This window comes from Hemicordylus capensis, chromosome 1, assembly GCF_027244095.1.
Source record: "Hemicordylus capensis ecotype Gifberg chromosome 1, rHemCap1.1.pri, whole genome shotgun sequence".
Taxonomy (NCBI): Eukaryota; Metazoa; Chordata; class Lepidosauria; order Squamata; family Cordylidae; genus Hemicordylus; species Hemicordylus capensis.
In genome coordinates this window covers 11,064,967-11,082,414 of record NC_069657.1, presented here as the reverse complement: position 1 = coordinate 11,082,414, position 17,448 = coordinate 11,064,967, and the positions used below count along the sequence as shown (strand labels likewise).

At 47.5% G+C, this 17,448-nt stretch overlaps 1 protein-coding gene across 1 annotated transcript in view; it reads right to left on the bottom strand.

Annotated features, from left to right (window-relative positions):
- Positions 1–5,402, bottom strand: part of RAB12 (RAB12, member RAS oncogene family) — a 33,129-nt gene extending 27,727 nt beyond the window's left edge. The window contains exon 1 of the mRNA XM_053283073.1: positions 4,550–5,402. Within this exon, the coding sequence (XP_053139048.1) occupies positions 4,550–4,862 (313 nt within the window). The 5' untranslated portion in view covers positions 4,863–5,402. The remainder of the gene's footprint in view (positions 1–4,549) is intronic.
- Between the last annotated feature and the right edge of the window lie 12,046 nt (positions 5,403–17,448).

The following is a 17,448-nucleotide window of genomic DNA, read 5'->3' as shown; positions in this document are numbered from 1 at the left end:
ACACAACTGAAAACTGGGTAGGACAAGTGTCTTACCCAGGTTTGGGAGCTGTATGTGCTCCCAGCTTTTGATTGTGTGGGAGCAAACTAGGTAGGAGGGAGAAGTGATTGTGTGGATTCAAGGAAGGAGGAAAAGATGGGTAGGACAGCACTGTCCTACCCAACTTTCATACCCAGCATTTGGCCAAGGTAGAAGGAAAAGCTGTCCTACCCAGCTTTTCCACCTACCTTGCTTCCACACAATCACTTCTTTCCTCCTCCTCCCTAGTTGTTTGCTCCCACACAACCAAAAATTGGGAGCACACACAGCCCCCCAAACTTGTGTAGGACACTTGTCCTACCCAGTTTTCAGTTGCATGAATGACCTCACGGTATATAGGCATATAACTGTTCTAAGACTGCAGCAATGCAGGTCAATTAACTCCATGTCACAGAGTGTACCAGACATCTTAAATGCCAAGACACTTTTCAAGCTACAGCCGTAGCTCCTTTGCATTCATCACATAACCAGTTGTGGCTTGCATGGCATTGCAGGTTTCCATGAACAATTCCTAGCATTCTGAGAAATGCACAATTCCTTCTCACCAACCAAGTCTTCATATGCCAACTCCAAATATTCACATTAAAGTCAGATAATCTGGTTAGAAGCAATATGTTCTACAAACAAATAAAGAAGTACTCCTTTGCCTTCAGGACAGTGGTTTATAAACTGTTTTCTAGAGGTCTCTTGAAGAGACATTTGCAGTAATGTGCAGGCTACACACTGAGTGTGCTCTTCTGGGGCATACTTAGAGTTGGCGATGAAAGTGCAACAGCTGATATGGAAAGGGTTCCCTGCAGGTAGAAAGTCTGCAAGTTGCTGTTTTGGAGAATGAATCCATCATATAGGTGTTTTTTTCTCTCTACTCTACAATGTAAAGAGTTAATTCAGTCATTCAGCTTTCCATGAAGATGAACTTGTAGGCCATACAGAAGTACTTCAAGAGTCACATGTTTCTTAGATATGCATTTTGTACAGAAGATACAAGCTTAATCGTGTTCAAGGAGTGCTGGCAGTTTTCCCATGGCCACTCTACGCCTGTGAAGAGATTTTCTAGGCCTGACACCAAGAACTACATTGTGGTGGCTGAAAAATGTTCCGCACAATGGAGGGGGGGAGAGAGGTGATTTTTTGGTTACTCTCTCCTTTCTACAGCCCACTGTGCCTTCCAGACATAAGCCCTGAGAGTCACAGATCCTCTGGGACATTATTTTGGGAGGCACAGGTGGCTGCTGAGGGATGGGGACTTTGCCAAAAACTGTCTGGCTCATTGCATGCAGGGAACATTTTCTGGCCAGTGCAAAGTTAGTCTGGATGTCGGCCTAGGACTTTAACAATTAATGTTTTTCACTGAATATGTAGAAAAACCAACTTCTGACATACTAATAGGAGGGTAAATCTTAAGGATCTATATACAGAAAAGAGCCACAAATGTATTTGCAGTAACAGTGTTCAGAGGCTGTATTTATTTAATTTATTTATTTTTTTAAAAAAACTGTGATGGTAAGTGGGGCACTATCTGGAAGAATTTTTTTTTTAAAGAAAAAGTTACATTTACTCTTTTAGGGTGGGTAATTTAAGGTAAACAAACTTGATCTCCTGCACAGCTGCATAACCTTTCGCCCAGTCCAACAGACCCACCAAACCTAGGACCTAGCCAACTTAAAACATGACAGATATTCTAGATGCAAACTCACACAAGTCCGTTAGACTACAGGTGCATTTATATGAGCACTTATTCTCTGCAGTAGTCATTGCATCAAATATATCTTAGTAAGAAGCTGAACTAGTTTGCTGAAAGTTTACACTCTATATCCCGCAAGAAAGACCACCACTGGGAAAAATAGATGAAGGAAACATCCTGCTTAATACTAAAAGTTTCTAACATTCGTTTACCACCATAAGTAACTTGGAGTGGGGGGAAACCCTGCATTGGATTATTATGCATCCACACTGCACAGCAGAGTTGCTGTCATCTTACATGCAGGGGAGTCTTCCCTACTACCATCTTAAGGCATGAGGCTCCTCAGATCCTGAGCAGTCACAGAGTCCCTCACAGCAGCTGATAAAACAGCAAATTAACTTCCATGAAAGGGAGGTGCAAAAGAATGGGGGAAACTAGAGAACGGTCTACTTATCATTGTGATACCCCCAAGAATTTCCCAAGTTGAGAAGTCTTCACCTTCTTGGTCACTGGCAATATACTTCTCGGATGATGAGGAGAGCAAGACAGGATTTCCCCCTGTATACCATGTGCTGATTGGACACTGTATTAGTCCTCTCCTTATCTGTAACGCCAATTATTTCAGGATATTACACAACAGCAGATAATCAAGCTCCATCCTCCAACAAGGTAGAGACTGACTGTGTCTAGTGTGAGAATGTGCAGGGCCAGCATCAGGGGACAGCCCTGCCAGGCAACTGCTGAGGTCCAGCAACACATGGGGGTCTATCGGCAGGCTGCTGCTGACCAGCTGCTACTGAGGTGCCGCAGTCCTTGCAGCAAGTGCAGGAAGATCTCTCCCCGCCAGAGCCCAAGGGCAGGTACACAGGGCACCTGCTAGTGAAAGTGGGCCGGTGAGTGGAGGTTGCAGAGAACCCCTGACACTCCCTTTGGGAGGGGCAGCAGTACAGACTGGGCTCGCACCCAGAGGGAGCAGAAGGCAGCAGTTGAGCTGCCTCTGCCTGCTCCTCTCCTTTTGGGCAGACCAGCAAAGAGAAAGGGGGCAGAGCATGCAAGCAAGAGAGCACCACCTCTTCTTAGCAGCAAAGCGGGGAGGATTAGAGAGAGCCAGCTGCTGTCTGTGCATGAGCGCTCTCTCTCCCCGAGCAGTGCAGCAGAGAGGACTGTGTGCGCTCGACCCATCCTCACCTTGCCCAGATGCAGGAAAACGAACACACCTTGCTCAAGCAGCTCACAAGAGCTCAGTCCTCCACACCATTGCTCATTTGCTTGCTCCTCCCTCCCTCCCTCCCTCCCTCTCTCTCTCTTGTGCAGAAGATAGGGTCCGCTCTGGGTAGTGTGGTGTAGGGGATAGAGTGCTGGACTAGGACAAGGGAGACTCGAGTTCAAATCCCCATTCAGCCATGAAATTCACTGGGTGATTCCAGTCCAATCACTTATCTCTCAGCCTAACCTACCTGGCAGGGTTGTTGTGAGGATAAAGATAAGGAAGTACACTGCTTTGGGACCTTGGAGGAAGAGCAGGATATAGTTGAAAAAACAGAGGGGGGCACCAAAGGCACACTGTCAAGCATTCCCTCCCCCATCACCTGGAACACACCACACATGTGTATGAACATATACCAGCAGTGTTTTGACATCTTAAGTGCAGGCAAGAACTACCCCCCACCTTCTTCTTCCTGAAAGAGGGGGCAAAGCACCCTGTCACTAAGGGATGGGAGAGAGTTCCTTCTTGCAGGCAGAAGGTCCCAAGTTCCCTTCCTGCCATCTCCTAGGATAGAGCTGAGAGAGATTCCAGCCTGCAACCTTGGAGAAGCCGCTGCCAGTCTGGGTAGACAATACTGAGCTAGATGGACCAATGGTCTGACTCAGTAGAAGGCAGCTTCCTATGTTCTTCCTACGCTCCTATGAATGCTGAATAGCAGCAGTCCTCCTTAGTTCAGCCCTACTATAGGGGTGCTCAGGCAGTTTCGAGATAGGCTGAGATTTCACCACCCACAGCGTACCTGTCAATATGTGCTTATTTTCCCATTCAGGTGAATGGGGAAATCGGGACATGTTGACAGGTATGCCACAGGAAACCTACCACTCCCCAAGAATATGAGGAGAGTCCTGCTGGATCAGGCCCAAGGCCCACCTAGTCCAGCATCCTGTTTCCACCAGACACCTCTGGGAGGCCCACAGGCAAGAGGCAAGCGGATGGCCCCTCTCCTGCTGGGGCTGCCCAGCAACCGGTATCCTTCAGAGGCATCCTGCCTCCGAGCCTGGAGGACAGACATCAGAAATAGTCGCCACTGAAAGACCTCTCCTCCAGGAGGTTGTCCGAGCCCCTCTTAACGCCTCCCAAGCTAATGCCCAGTAGGGATGTGCACGGAGCCGGTTTGGAGGCCCTTTATGGCGTGTCGGCAACTTCTGGTCCTATCAGGAAGACAAGGGCAACGAGGCGGAGGGAGGTACGCTGCCACCCCGATGGGCTTTTAAAAAAACTGACACCAGCAAGGGAGAAGCAGCAGAAGGAATCAGTGCACCCTCCCCACGTTCTTAAAGGGAGACCCCTGCCTCCTTCGAACCGCCCGGCCGCAGTTCCATGCACATCCCTAGTGCCCAGCAGCACACCTCGTGGCAGGAAGTTCCACAGATTAATTATGCACCTCCTTCTGCAATGGCACTTGCTCTTGTCGGCCCTACATTTCCTGGCCTTCAGTTCCATGGGATGACCCCCGGTTCGAGTGTTGGGGAGGAGATGAGGAAGCCTCCCCATAAGGAGCCCCGAGCCCCACAGAGCCGGCCCCCACGCCCCCCAGGCAGACCTCCAGGATCTCCTACCTACGGTGGACTTGCAGGCCTCGCAGAAGGTGTCGTCGGTGAAGCGCTCCATGAGGCTGGTCTTGCCGACGCCCCGCGAGCCGATGATGATCACCTGCAGCTTGAAGTCGGCCGGGCGCGGCGGCTGCTTCCTGCGGCGGGCCTGGGGCCCCGAGAGGGCGGGGGAGCCGCCGGCCGAGCCCAGGCTGCCCCCGCCGCCGCCGCCAAGTCCCGGCGGGCCCCGCCGCTGCTGCTGCTGCAGCCCCGCCGAGGGGGCCGGCTCCATCCACTCGGGCAGCCTGCGCGCCCCGCCGCCGCCCGCCACCTCCGCCATGGCCCGGCCCAGGCCCGGCCGCCGCCCTCCTCTCCCTGCGCCCGCTTCTTCCTCCTCCAAGCGGCGGCGCCCTGTCTCAGCCCTCCGGGGAAGAGCGCCAGGCTCCAGCCAGTCTCCGCCGCGGCCGGCCGGATGTCTCCCAGGCCAGCCGGGGCAGCCGAGGAGCCAGGCAAGCAGCAGCAGCGCCCTCCACGAGGCGGGAGGACTCGGCGCAGGGTGGGTGGGAGACAAGCGGGCAAGGACGGCGGCAGACCGAGCGGCTCTGGCACCCGGGGCTGGGCCAACTTGGCCTTCCAGAGGCGGGACTACAGCTCCCGTCACCCCCAGCCACCGTGTAGCCCCGTGGGAGGTGATGGGAGTTGTAGTCCCGCGTCTGGGCTTGGGCCTCAGATGTTGAACTACAGCTCCCGTCACCCTCAGCCACCGTTTAGCCCCCTGGGAGGTGACGGGAGTTATAGTCCCACGTCTGGGCTTGGTCCTCTAGCATTGGATTACAGCTCCCGTCACACACACACACCCCAGCCACAGTTTTGCCCCCGGGGGGTGATGGGAGTTGTAGTCCCGCGTCTGGGCTTGGGCCTCAGATGTTGAACTACAGCTCCCGTCACCCCCAGCCACCCTTTAGCCCCGGGGGGTGATGGGAGTTGTTGTCCCGCGAATGGGCTTGGTCTTCTAGATGTTGGACTACCGCTCCCGTCACCACCACCACGCCCCCCACCCACCCCCCCGCCACAATGTAGTCCGGAGAGGGGTTTTGGGCAGAAAACGAAAAGGAGCTTCATTTAACCATACTGAGCATGCTCCAATGCTTCTGAGCATGCTCAGATGCACAGTGCATGACTCGTTGATGGATAGGGCGAAGTGGCACTACACCGGCAAAATAAAACCACGAGGTCGCTTTTCCAGCAGCGACAGATAGCAAATGGGGCAGTCTTCACTTTGGGGGTTTCTTCTGTTAAAGGCACAGGACTTCTGCCAGGGAAAGAAGTGACAGCAAAACTGGTTACCTGATAAAGGACGTCCTTCGAGGTTTTCCTCCCTAGGAGGAGATTGGCTGCAGAAGAAAGTGTCTTAAATGCCCACCGGAGTCGTCACAGTCCAGGCACAGACGGACTGCCTCTCTTGCAGTTTGTTGTTGAGTGGGTTTTTTTTGCGGGGGTGGTGGTGGTGGTGGTTGGGGGTGGGCTTGTTTTCGGCCCTAGCTGAGTTCCATGCACACTTGAGCTGTCTGCCAAGAAACACTACTCATTCATCCCCCTCCCCATCAACCCTCTCTTGAATCTCCACCCATTTCTTCATAGCTGATACGGTGCTAAATGGGATGGGGTGTGGAAGTGTCGGCTGACAATTTCGATTAGCATTTAGGTACACCCACACAGAGAGAGTGGACATTTTGAGCCTTAACCCCACAGTGGCTTCTCAACCATCTCATTCCATTCTCTCTCTCTTCCCACCAAATGAAAAGGGTGTGCAGCTGTACAGAAGCAGGGATGTAGCAAGGTCAGGGGAGGCCCATGTTTGGTAGATGAACATAAAGTAAAGTTGTGCCATCGCGTCGGTGTCGACTGCTGGCGACCACAGAGCCCTGTGGTTTTCTTGGGTAGAATACAGGAGGGGTTCACCACTGCCGCCTCCCACGCAGTGTGAGATGATGCCTTTCAGCATCTTCCTACATCACTGCTGCCTGATATAGGTGCTTCCCATAGTCTGGGAAACATACCAGTGGGGATTCGAACCAGCAACCTCTTACTCCCTAGTCAAGTTACTTCTCTGCTGCACCATTAGGTGGCTAAATGAACATGCCCCTCCCTAAAAGAAAATTGCGCTTTATTTTACCACCCACTGCGCCACTGCTGCCTGCGGCACTTTGCCACCATTGCTTCTGTGGCTGCCGCTCCTCCTCGAGCCCACTGCCTCCCCACTGCTTGCGGAGTCTGGCTGCTCTCGCAGCTGTTCCTCCTGCCTGCCTCCCTGCTGCCATTGCCACAGTTGCTGCTCCCGCCTGCCATGCCACCACGGCTCCGTTTGCTGCCACTCCCACTGCCCTGCCACTGCTTGCAGAGCCTGGCCACCATGGCTGCCGTTCCTCCCGCTCTGCAAACAGTGGTGAAAGCCACAGCGATGGTGGCAAGGCTCCATAAGTGGAGTGGAGGCAACAGTGGCCATGGCAGCAAGGTACCTCGAGCAGCCGCGGGGTGGAACGGCGCGAGGCTCCGCAGGGGGTGGCGGGTGGGAAGAGTGGCAGCAATGGCGGCATGAACATGGTGTTGGAAGTGAAGGACTCTGCGCTGACTCATGCCTCAGTGACAGAAGGGGACAGACTAGTGAGTCACAGGGCTAGAGAGGTCAAGACATTGGTCAACCCTTCTCTACTGCTTCGACACTATCCCTTGATATGTAGATTGCTACCGGTATTCTTAGGGACTTCCTTCCTTCCAGACACTTCTTCCTCCTCCTTCTCTTCCTTTCCTTCTCCCTTGCAGCATGCAAGCTCCTCTCTCCCTGCATCATGTGTACAGAGATGCAGAATCCATCTGCATCCAGCTAGATACTGTAGATAGATTAGAGATCCTAACACCTCACTTTCCTATCTAGAATGGAGTTCTCCAATAAATACTGCTTATATTGATTTGAAACTATGAACTGGCTTCAAGTTACCTTACTTTCAGCATACACGCATGCCTAACCAAGTTCCGCTGTGTTGTGCCTCTGTGCACTCTGCTATAATGAAAAAGGGTTTCTCTTACCAGAGAGAATTCCCAACACATGGATGAACATGGCTGTTGTGCTGGCATGCCTTCATATATCCAAGCTTCATTTTCTGTGCCAGGAATTATCATAATTCCTATGATAATGGATATTGGAGTCCTCAGACTCCATCACAGTTTTTAGAAAGCAGATGTTCCAGTGTATCATCCTTGCTACCTTGTCATGCCTTTGTTTGTAGTCAGTCTGTGTGATCTTTTTACAATAGCTGATTAGGTGGTCCACTGTTTCATCTGCTTCTCTACAAAGGCGGCACTTGCTGTTTATTGTTGATTGATTTTTCTACTTTTGCTCTTAGTGCATTTGTTCTTAGTGCTTGTTCTTGTGCAGCCAATATTAAACCCTCTGTTTCTTTCTTCTTGTTACATCTTCTTTCTTCTTCTTCTTCTTCTTCTTGGTACTTCTGCAAAAAATACAAGCTGCTTGTAGCCAAAAATTGGTGGGACCATAAAATTGAAAAAGTTGTAGAAAATGAAGATGCAAAAAATATTATGGGACTTCCGACTACAAATAGACAAACATCTGCCACACAATACACCAGATATAACTGTAGTCGAGAAGAAAGAAAAACAAGTCAAAATAATCGACATTGCAATACAAGGGGATAGCAGAATAGAAGAAAAAGAAATAGAAAAAATCACAAAATATAAAGATCTACAAATTGAAATTGAAAGGCTGTGGCAGAAAAAGACCAAAATAATTCCAGTGGTAATTGGCACCCTGGGTGCAGTTCCAAAAGACCTTGAAGAGCACCTCAACACCATAGGGGCCACAGAAATCACTATCAGCCAATTTAAAAAAGCAGCTTTACTGGGAACAGCCTATATTCTGTGACTATATCTGTAATAACAGCAAGAAAATTGATAATAAAATCCAGCCATCCCAGGTCCTTGGGAAGGACTCGATGTCTGTATAAAACAAACCAGTCAATAGCACCTGTCTGACTGTGTAAACAACAACAACAACAACAAACAAACAAACAAACAAATAAATAAATAAAATGTTGGGTGGTATAAAAATATGTGAAATAAATAATGAAATTCTTTACAGAATGCAATACAGTGGAGTTGCAAAGGACTCTAACCTTTAATACTCCTGAAAGACTGCTGGCATAAATATAGTGGTGTAGCAGAACTGTGCTGCAGCAAAAGCAAGGGGCAACCTGGTTTTACAAAGAAATTGTGAGATTTGTCCTATTTCTGTACATTGTTGCATTTTGCAGAACTGAAGGATTTTCTTATAAAAGGCATACATGACAAAGATGATAGGCAGCATCTGGCCTAGCTAGTAATGACCAAGCACCACTGAAATCAATGAGAGAAGTTAGTTACCTAACTTATGTCCCATTAGTTTCAATGGGACTTAGTTCCCACTGTCTAATATAAAAATACCACACTTTTATAAACTCCCACCTTCTATGCAGAATCCCCTTCCATGACAAGATTGTTCACATTCTTGCTTTCTAAACTTAAAATACATCAGTAGCCCGTGGGGATTCCATTAAAAAGATAGTATAAGACTGAAATCAGTCCATCCCAACAATAAAAATATAATTCATGGGCTGAATTCATAACATTTATGAGATATAATTAGTGTGATTGCAAACCAAAGTGGGTTTGGTGTGTGGCCTTGAGTTGGATAGATATGAATTAAAAGCAATGTTTACATTTTATATATAAAACTAATCATCTATCTATAGATAGATATGCACTTTGCAAGCATATTAATGTCTTATGTTGCTGTTCCTCTTGTCTTTTCCTAGCTCTATGTTATCTCATGACTCAGGCTCTCCAATAGGAGAGTCTTCCCACAATTTCCAGGGTTTGGGATTTGTTTTGTTTTGTTTTGTTTTGTTAGTCTGGGAAAGGTCTGTAACCTACTTATGAAAATGGCATGTTTTTATCTTTTGTGGTTTGGTCTGAGAGTTTCATGGCAGCAGTGAGTGAGTTATTAAGGGCTTGCAGTTTGCATGCTTATTAACATCTTATTTTGCTGTGACTCTAGTCTTTTACAGGCTGTATGAGGTCTCATTCCTCATGCTTTCCAATGGGAGAGTTCTTCCAAATTTTCCAGGGCATTAATGCATTTTTCCAGGTCTATCTATCTATCTATCTATCTATCTTGGTAGTCTGGGCGAGGTCTGGAACTCACCTGTGAAAATGGCATGTTTCTATCTTTTGTGGTATGGTCTGGGAATTTTATGTCAGTCTGTGAGTGAGGGCCAAACAGCTTTATATTATAAATATAAATATAAATATAAATATAAATATAAATATAAATATAAATATAAATATATATATATATATATATATATATATATATATATATAATCAGTGAAATACACACAGAAGATCGCAAATCTGTGTTTGCAGTATAAGATGAAGTGCTACCACTGTGTTTTTCTTGCCCTTAGCAAAATGCTAGAGATTGCAGACCATGGCCACTAGAGAGAGCTCAGCTGCTGTTTAATCTAAAATCTGTGCTGTAAAAGATGATAAGGATGGAGAAATTGCAGACTACTGATAGAAAGCTGATGAATTTGAGGACTTCAGAAATAATCTGTGAAGGAGCTAAGTTGCAATTCATTGTGGCTGGGAATGATGGGAGTTGTAGTTCAAGAACAGCTGGAGGGTCAAGCTTGCCCACCCCTGGACTAGTCCAAGAGGTTGGTGTACAATCTAGTTCAACTTCTACATCGTGCTTGTGCAACAAGTTTTGATGCTGGGTACTCTTGTTCTGGTGACACGTTTTTTGTTTTCAGTGTTGCTTTGGAGTGGGTGTGGGTCCCATTGATTGCACTTAATGATTGCACTTAATGATGCTGTTCCCCTGTCCATGGTCCGATTGCATCAGAGTCGTGCACAAGAGGCCCTTCACTATGCATATATACCAGGATGCAAACACAAATGTAAAAGCTCTTCAAATCTTGAAGAAAAAAAATATATATTTTAAAAAAACAAAATATATTGTAGTGGCTGCTGGCTGACTATTCCTTTGGTTAGACTGATTACTGGCTAATTGCTGGCAGGGGCGTAGGGACTATGGAGCAAGGGGGGATGACTGTTGGGGGGCAATATGCTAAATCATTGTAAACCGCTTAGAGAGCTTCCAGCTATAGAGCGGTATATAAATGTAAGTGCTATTGCTATTGCTATTGCTTCAGCCACCAGGGTCTGGGGGGGCTGTCAAGGCAACACCTCACCCTCAGCCTGGGCACCCCGTGCTCCCTCCCGCACCCTGTTGGCAAACGCTCAATTAGATTTCATGTTAAATTTCATTTAAAATGAGTTTTTCAAGTCTATGCCCCAAAGACAGATGCAGAAGGAGAGGAAGTTGATGAGTTTTATGCTCAAGTCCAGTCTGAAATTGACAGAACATGCAAGCAAGATGTGATGCTGGTGGTTGGAGACTGGAATGTCAAAGTTGGAAATGGTAAGGAGGAAAACACAGTTGGACTCTATGGCCTAGGAAACAGAAATGAAATGGGAGAACGGCTTATTATTTTCTGCCATGCAAATTATCTCTTCATTGCTAACACATTCTTCAAACAGCCAAAGTGGTGCCTATACACACAGACATCACCAGATGGAGTACGCAGAAATCAAATTGATTACATTATTGGTGCAAGGAGGTGGAAGAGCTCAGTTATAACAGCAAAGGCATGGCCAGGGGCCAATTGTGGAACAGATCACAAACTGCTCGTGTGCAAGTTCCAAGTCAAACTAAAGCGGAAAAACAAAGCCATCCAGTTTCCACGATATGATCTTGAGAATGTACCCACCATTTTCAAGGAGAACATCAGGAACCACTTTTGAAGTTCTGAACCTCATTGATAGAGAACCAGAGGAACTGTGGAATGAAATCAAAGAAATTGTTAAGGACGAATGTGAAAAGAGACTGCCAAAGACCAAGAAACAGAAGAAAGCAAAATGGAAGCCAGAACAGACGGTGGAGATTGCCAAGAGAAGAGAAGACGAAGTCAAGAAAGATAAAGACCTCAGGAAGGAACTTAATAGGGAATTTCAGAAAGCTGTTAGAAGAGACAAGGAACAGTACTACAATGACATCTGTAAAGACCTTGAGGATGGAAATAGACACAGAAAAACAAGGAAAGTTTCACAAAAGATCTTTGAACTTAAAAGGAGGTTCCAACCTCAAATTAGTATGTTAAGGGATGCCAAAGGACAGATAGTAACAGATTCAGAGAAGATCAAATAGAGATGGAAGGAGTATACTGAAAATCAGTACAGCAGGGACGTCAACATCCAGGATACTCTAGAAGATATTCCCTATTTGCAAGAACCTCTAGAATGGGAAGATGGTTAGATCAGCACTCCGGTCATTACCAAGTCAGAAGGCTACTGGAATTGATGGAATAGCTACAGAAATATGGCAGGCAACAGAAGAAGAATCAGTCAAGGCTCTAACCAAACTATGCCAGCAAATTTGGAGAATCACACAGTGGCCAACAGATTGGAAGAAGTCAGTCTTCAGTCTGCATACCCATACCAAAGAAAGGAAACTTAACAGATTCCGCAAACCATTGTACAATATCCTTAATTTCACATGCTAGCAAAATAATGCTCAGGATCATCTAACGCGCAGATTAGAGCCCTATGTGAAAAGGGAAATGCTGGATAGGTATGTGCAAACAGGTTCTATGTTGCACCGGTTTGGTTCAACGGTTTGGGGTTGAACTGAACAACCCCAGATCAGATCCTCCCAGGCCGTTGGGGGGGGTGTGGTTCACTAGTTTGTTTGTTTTTTAAAAGATTACTTTATATTAGATAAAGTGGATCAAGGTGATCCAGTTGACATATTCTACCTGGACTTCCAAAAAGCTTTTGACAAAGTTCTTCATCAAAGACTCCTGAGGAAACTTAGCTGTCATGGAATAAAGGGACAAGTACATGTGTGGATTGCTAACTGGTTGAAAGACAGAAAACAGGGGTAGGTATAAATGGAGAGTTATCACAATGGAGGGAAGTAAGAAGTGGGGTCCCCCAGGGATCTGTACTGGGACCGGTGCTTTTTAATTTATTCATAAATGATCTAGAAGCAGGGGTAAGCAGCGATGTGGCCAGATTTGCAGATAATACCAAACTCTTCCGGGTAGTGAAATCCCAAACGGATTGTGAGCAGCTCCAAAAGAATCTCTCCAAACTGGGGGAGTGGGTGACAAAATGGCAAATGCGGTTCAATGTTAGCAAGTGTAAAGTGATGCACATTGGGACGAAAAACCCCAGCTTCAAGTATATGCTGATGGGATCTGAGCTGTCGGTGACGGACCAGGAAAGGGATCTTGGGGTTGTGGTGGACAGCTCGTTGAAAGTGTCGACTCAATGTGCGGCAGCTGTGAAAAAGGCCAATTCCATGCTAGGGATCATTAGGAAGGGGATTGAAAATAAAACGGCTAACATTATAATGCCCTTATACAAAACTATGGTGCGACCACACTTGGAGTACTGTGTACAATTCTGGTCACCACATCTTAAAAAGGACATTGTTAAACTGGAGAAGGTACAGAAGAGGGCAACCCAGATGATCAGGGGCCTAGAGCACCTTTCTTACGAGGCAAGACTACAACACCTGGGGCTTTTTAGTTTAGAAAAAAGATGACTGCGGGGAGACATGATAGAGATCTATAAAATCATGCATGGCGTGGAGAAAGTGGAGAGAGAGAGAGATTCTTTCCCCTCTCACACAACACTAGAACCAGGGGTCACTCCATGAAATTGATTGCCAGGAGGTCTAGGACCAACAAACGGAAGTACTTTTTCACACAACGCGTGATCCACTTGTGGAACTCTCTGCCACAGGATGTAGTGACAGCCAACAACCTGGATGGCTTTAAGAGGGGTTTGGATGACTTCATGGAGGAGAGGTCCATCAATGGCTACTAGTCGGAGGGCTGTGGGCCACCTCCAGCATCAAGGGCAGGGTGCCTCTGAGTACCAGTTGCAGGGGAGCAATGGCAGGAGAGAGGGCACACCCTCAACTCCTGCCTGTGGCTTCCAGAGGCATCTGGTGGGCCACTGTGCGAAACAGGATGCTGGACTAGATGGGCCTTGAGCCTGATCCAGCAGGGCTGTTCTTATGTTCTTATTAAAAAAATTACCCCCTCTGGGGGTGTTCTCCAAGGCAGGGGGCCCCCTGCAGAGGTTCCCCCTTCCGCTGCTGGGCATTTTGGAGGCTGCTGTGCCTGCTCAATGGGCCTCAGCGAGGACTGGGTCATGCTTTAAATCATTATAATGCTTTAAAAATAAGCCTTTTTTTTTTAACTGGGTCATGCAGAGACCCATTGCACAGGCTCGGTGGCCTCCAAAATTGCTACCACGCCGGGGGCAAAGGACCAAATGGGTTGAAGAACGGCCTAAAAGGCTGGTTTTGGACTGAAGGGAGGCTGGTGGTGGGAGGGGGAACCTCTGCAGATCCCCCTGCTGCCTTGGAGAACACCCCTGGAGGGGGTAAGTTTTTTGGGGTTTTTTAAGTTTGAGATTCCCACCCAGACCAAACCAACCTGGAGGGGGTTTGAGGGGGTGCTGGACTGAATTGGCCAAGTCTGGTCCAAGTCCAGTTCAGACTCGAACCAGACTGAACCAGCCAGTTCCATTCATACTCCTAATGCTGGATGTTCAAGCTGATTTCAGAAAAGGCCGAGGATCAAGAGACATCATTGCTGATGCACACTGGATAATTGAGAAAGCCAAAGAATACCAGAAAGAAGTCCATATGTGCTTTATTGACGACAGAAAAGCTTTTGATTGCGTCGACCGTGTCAAGTAGTGGGATATCCTTAGGAAAATGGGCATCCCAGAACATCTCATTGTTCTCATGAGAAACCTATACACAGGACAGAAAGCCACAGTCCAGACCAAACATGGTGAAACAGACTGGTTCCAGATTGGCAAAGGAGTAAGACAAGGCTTTATACTTTCTCCTTCTTTATTCAACTTATATGCTGAACATATACTGAGAGAAGCTGGACTGGAAGAAGATGAGCATGATTTTAAAGTTGGAGGAAGAAACATCAATAACCTGTGGTATGCTGATGACACCACTTTGATAGCTGAGAATGCGGATGATCTGCAAGCTCTACTAATGAAAGTCAAGGAGCACAGTGAAAAAATGGGACAACGACTAAATGTAAAGAAGACTAAATTAATGACAATGGGTACAGCAACCAGCCTCAGAATTGACAGTGAAGACATTAAGTGGTGGATAGCTTCTGCCTTTTAGGATCAACCATCAACAGTAAAGGATCCAGCAGTCAAGAAATATGCCACAGACTAGCAGTTGGTAGGGTTGCAATGAAGGCCTTGGGAAGGATATTTAGATGCCGTGGTGTGTCTACACTTACAAAGATGAGAATTGTTCGGACAATGGTTTTTCCTGTGACACTCTATGGATGCAAAAGCTGGACTTTGAAGAAGCAAGCTAGAAAAAGTATTGACGCTTTTGAACTTTGGTGCTGGAGAAGACTTTAGAGGATACCATGGACAGCCAGGAAAACAAATGGATCATAGAACAAATCAATCCAGAATTTTCACTCAAGGCACAAATGACCAGGCTCAAACTATCATTCTTCAGACACATTATGCGAAGACTCAGCTCCCTTGAGAAGTCCATAATGCTAGGAAAAGTTGAAGGAAAGAGAAGAAGAGGACAACCAGCAGCAAGGTGGATGGAATTGATTATGACAGCAATGAATGCACCACTGTAAGACCTTAAAAGCCAAGTGGAAGACAGATCATCCTGGAGAGAATCTATCTATGTGGTCGTTAAGAGTCGACACCAACTTGACAGCACTTAATCAATTAATCAATCAAAAGCCCATTCTCATGATCAGCCCTACCTCTGGATAGGTAGGGCTGGTCATCTGGGGCCCTGGGATCATTCCTGATCCCACCGATCTTCCTGTGGGTAGCCCTGATTGGATATCCAGGCTTAATCCAGGTTATCCAGGATTGGTTATCCAGTAGGAGGACAAGTGTGTGCCGCCTCCCTCTCTCTCTGGCCGTCTGGGGCTCTGCACTGCTGCAGCTGCTCCAGAGCTACCAGCAGCCATCTTTATAATATAGAGTTGGGGAGAACAAGTGTTCTCTAAGCAATGTGGAGCTTCCCCAATGCATTGTGGGATCCCTGGTAGACCTGGCTTGCTTTCCTTGATCGCTGCTGAGTTGTAGAGCACGTAATGGGTCTAGGCAAAATAAAGTTTGGGCTATTCCTAGAGGTCCTTTTGTGAAGGATGACTGGTGCTTAGTATGAATAAGTGAGTGAGGCTGTAACTCTATACACACTTAGCAAGCAGCAAGTGCTGCATTGGGTGAGGATTTACCTGGCTGAGGTTGCTGTGCCTGGTTCACTCCACCTCTGCTAAACTGGCCAGGATATTCTGGAGCAGGCTTCCCTCCATATTTTGCCTTAGAGGTTTGACTTGCCTGGCAGGATGAAGAGAAAAGATGATGCTGTGTGTGAAGGAGGGAGAGTGAACTGGACCAGTGTGCTCCCAGCATGAGGCCAGATGTCTGCAAAAGCCGCTCCGGAAGGCTGCTCTTTGACACAGACCCTTCAGATTCTCAACACAGACAGACCAGCAAGCAAGCTATTCCCACAGCCAAGATTGGATACTGGGCCTTAGGAACTTATGCCATATTGCTGAAGGTGGGGTGGGGGGTGGGCTATCTATGAACAATTGCTGGCAGAGGGGGCAGTGGCATGCTTTTCTTTGCCCCCCTTACAACCAGGGAGGTCATTCACACAATCACAAACTGTGTGCTACCTGGATTTGGGAGCTGTACGTGCTCCCAGTTTTCAGTTGTGTGGAAACACACTAGGAGGAGAACCTGGATAGAAGTGATTGTGTGGAAGCAAGGTAGGAGGAAAACCTGGGTAGCTTTGCCTCCTACCTTGCTTCCACACAATCAATTCTACCCAGATTTTCCTCTCAACTTGCTTCCACACAACCAAATCTGGGAGCACACACAGCTCCCAAACCCAGGTAGAACACAGTTTTTGATTGTGTGAATGACCTCAGGGTTTCCCATGTCTTTCTCCAAGGCTTGTTGGGTTGACTGCCAGCTTGGTGGCCTGGGCCAGTGGGACACCCTCTTTTCCCTCTCCACTTGATTTTGGCTTTCCTTCCAAGCAACCATTGCCTGACCTGGTTAAGAACATAAGAACAGCCCTGCTGGATCAGGCCCAAGTCCCATCTAGTCTAGCATCTTGTTTCACACAGTGGCCTACCAGATGCCACTGGAATCCTACAGCAGGAGTTGGGGTCATGCCCTCCCTCCTGCTGTTACTCCCCTGCAACTGGTACTCAGAGGCATCCTGCCTTTGAGGCTGGAGGTGGCCTATAGCCCTCCGACTAGTAGCTGTCAACAGACCTCTCCTCCATGAAGTTACCCAAACCCCTCTTCAAGACATCCAGGTTGTTGGCTGTCACCACATCTCGTGGCAGAGAATTCCACAAGTTGATTATGTGTTGTGTAAAAAAATACTTCTGTTTGCTGGTTCTAATTTCCTAGCAATCAATCCGGTTCATCCTTACAATTCCCCACCCTGCCAGTGCCCGATTGCAGTGGATGATTATCCCCATCACCCCACGTCCTTGCTCCAAACGAGAAGCCTCTCCCTGTTTTAAAGATATACATCATGATGGCAGTCACTATTTGCATTCCATTGGCACTGGTCAATGCTGCCTCGATCAGGTGTCTGGGAAAGAGCAATGGAAGAAGAAAGCAGATGAAAGTCCAGGAGGGCTGCCTTATTTGTACCTTACACCTACTCTTACACCTAGACGCCTCTTTGGAGACTG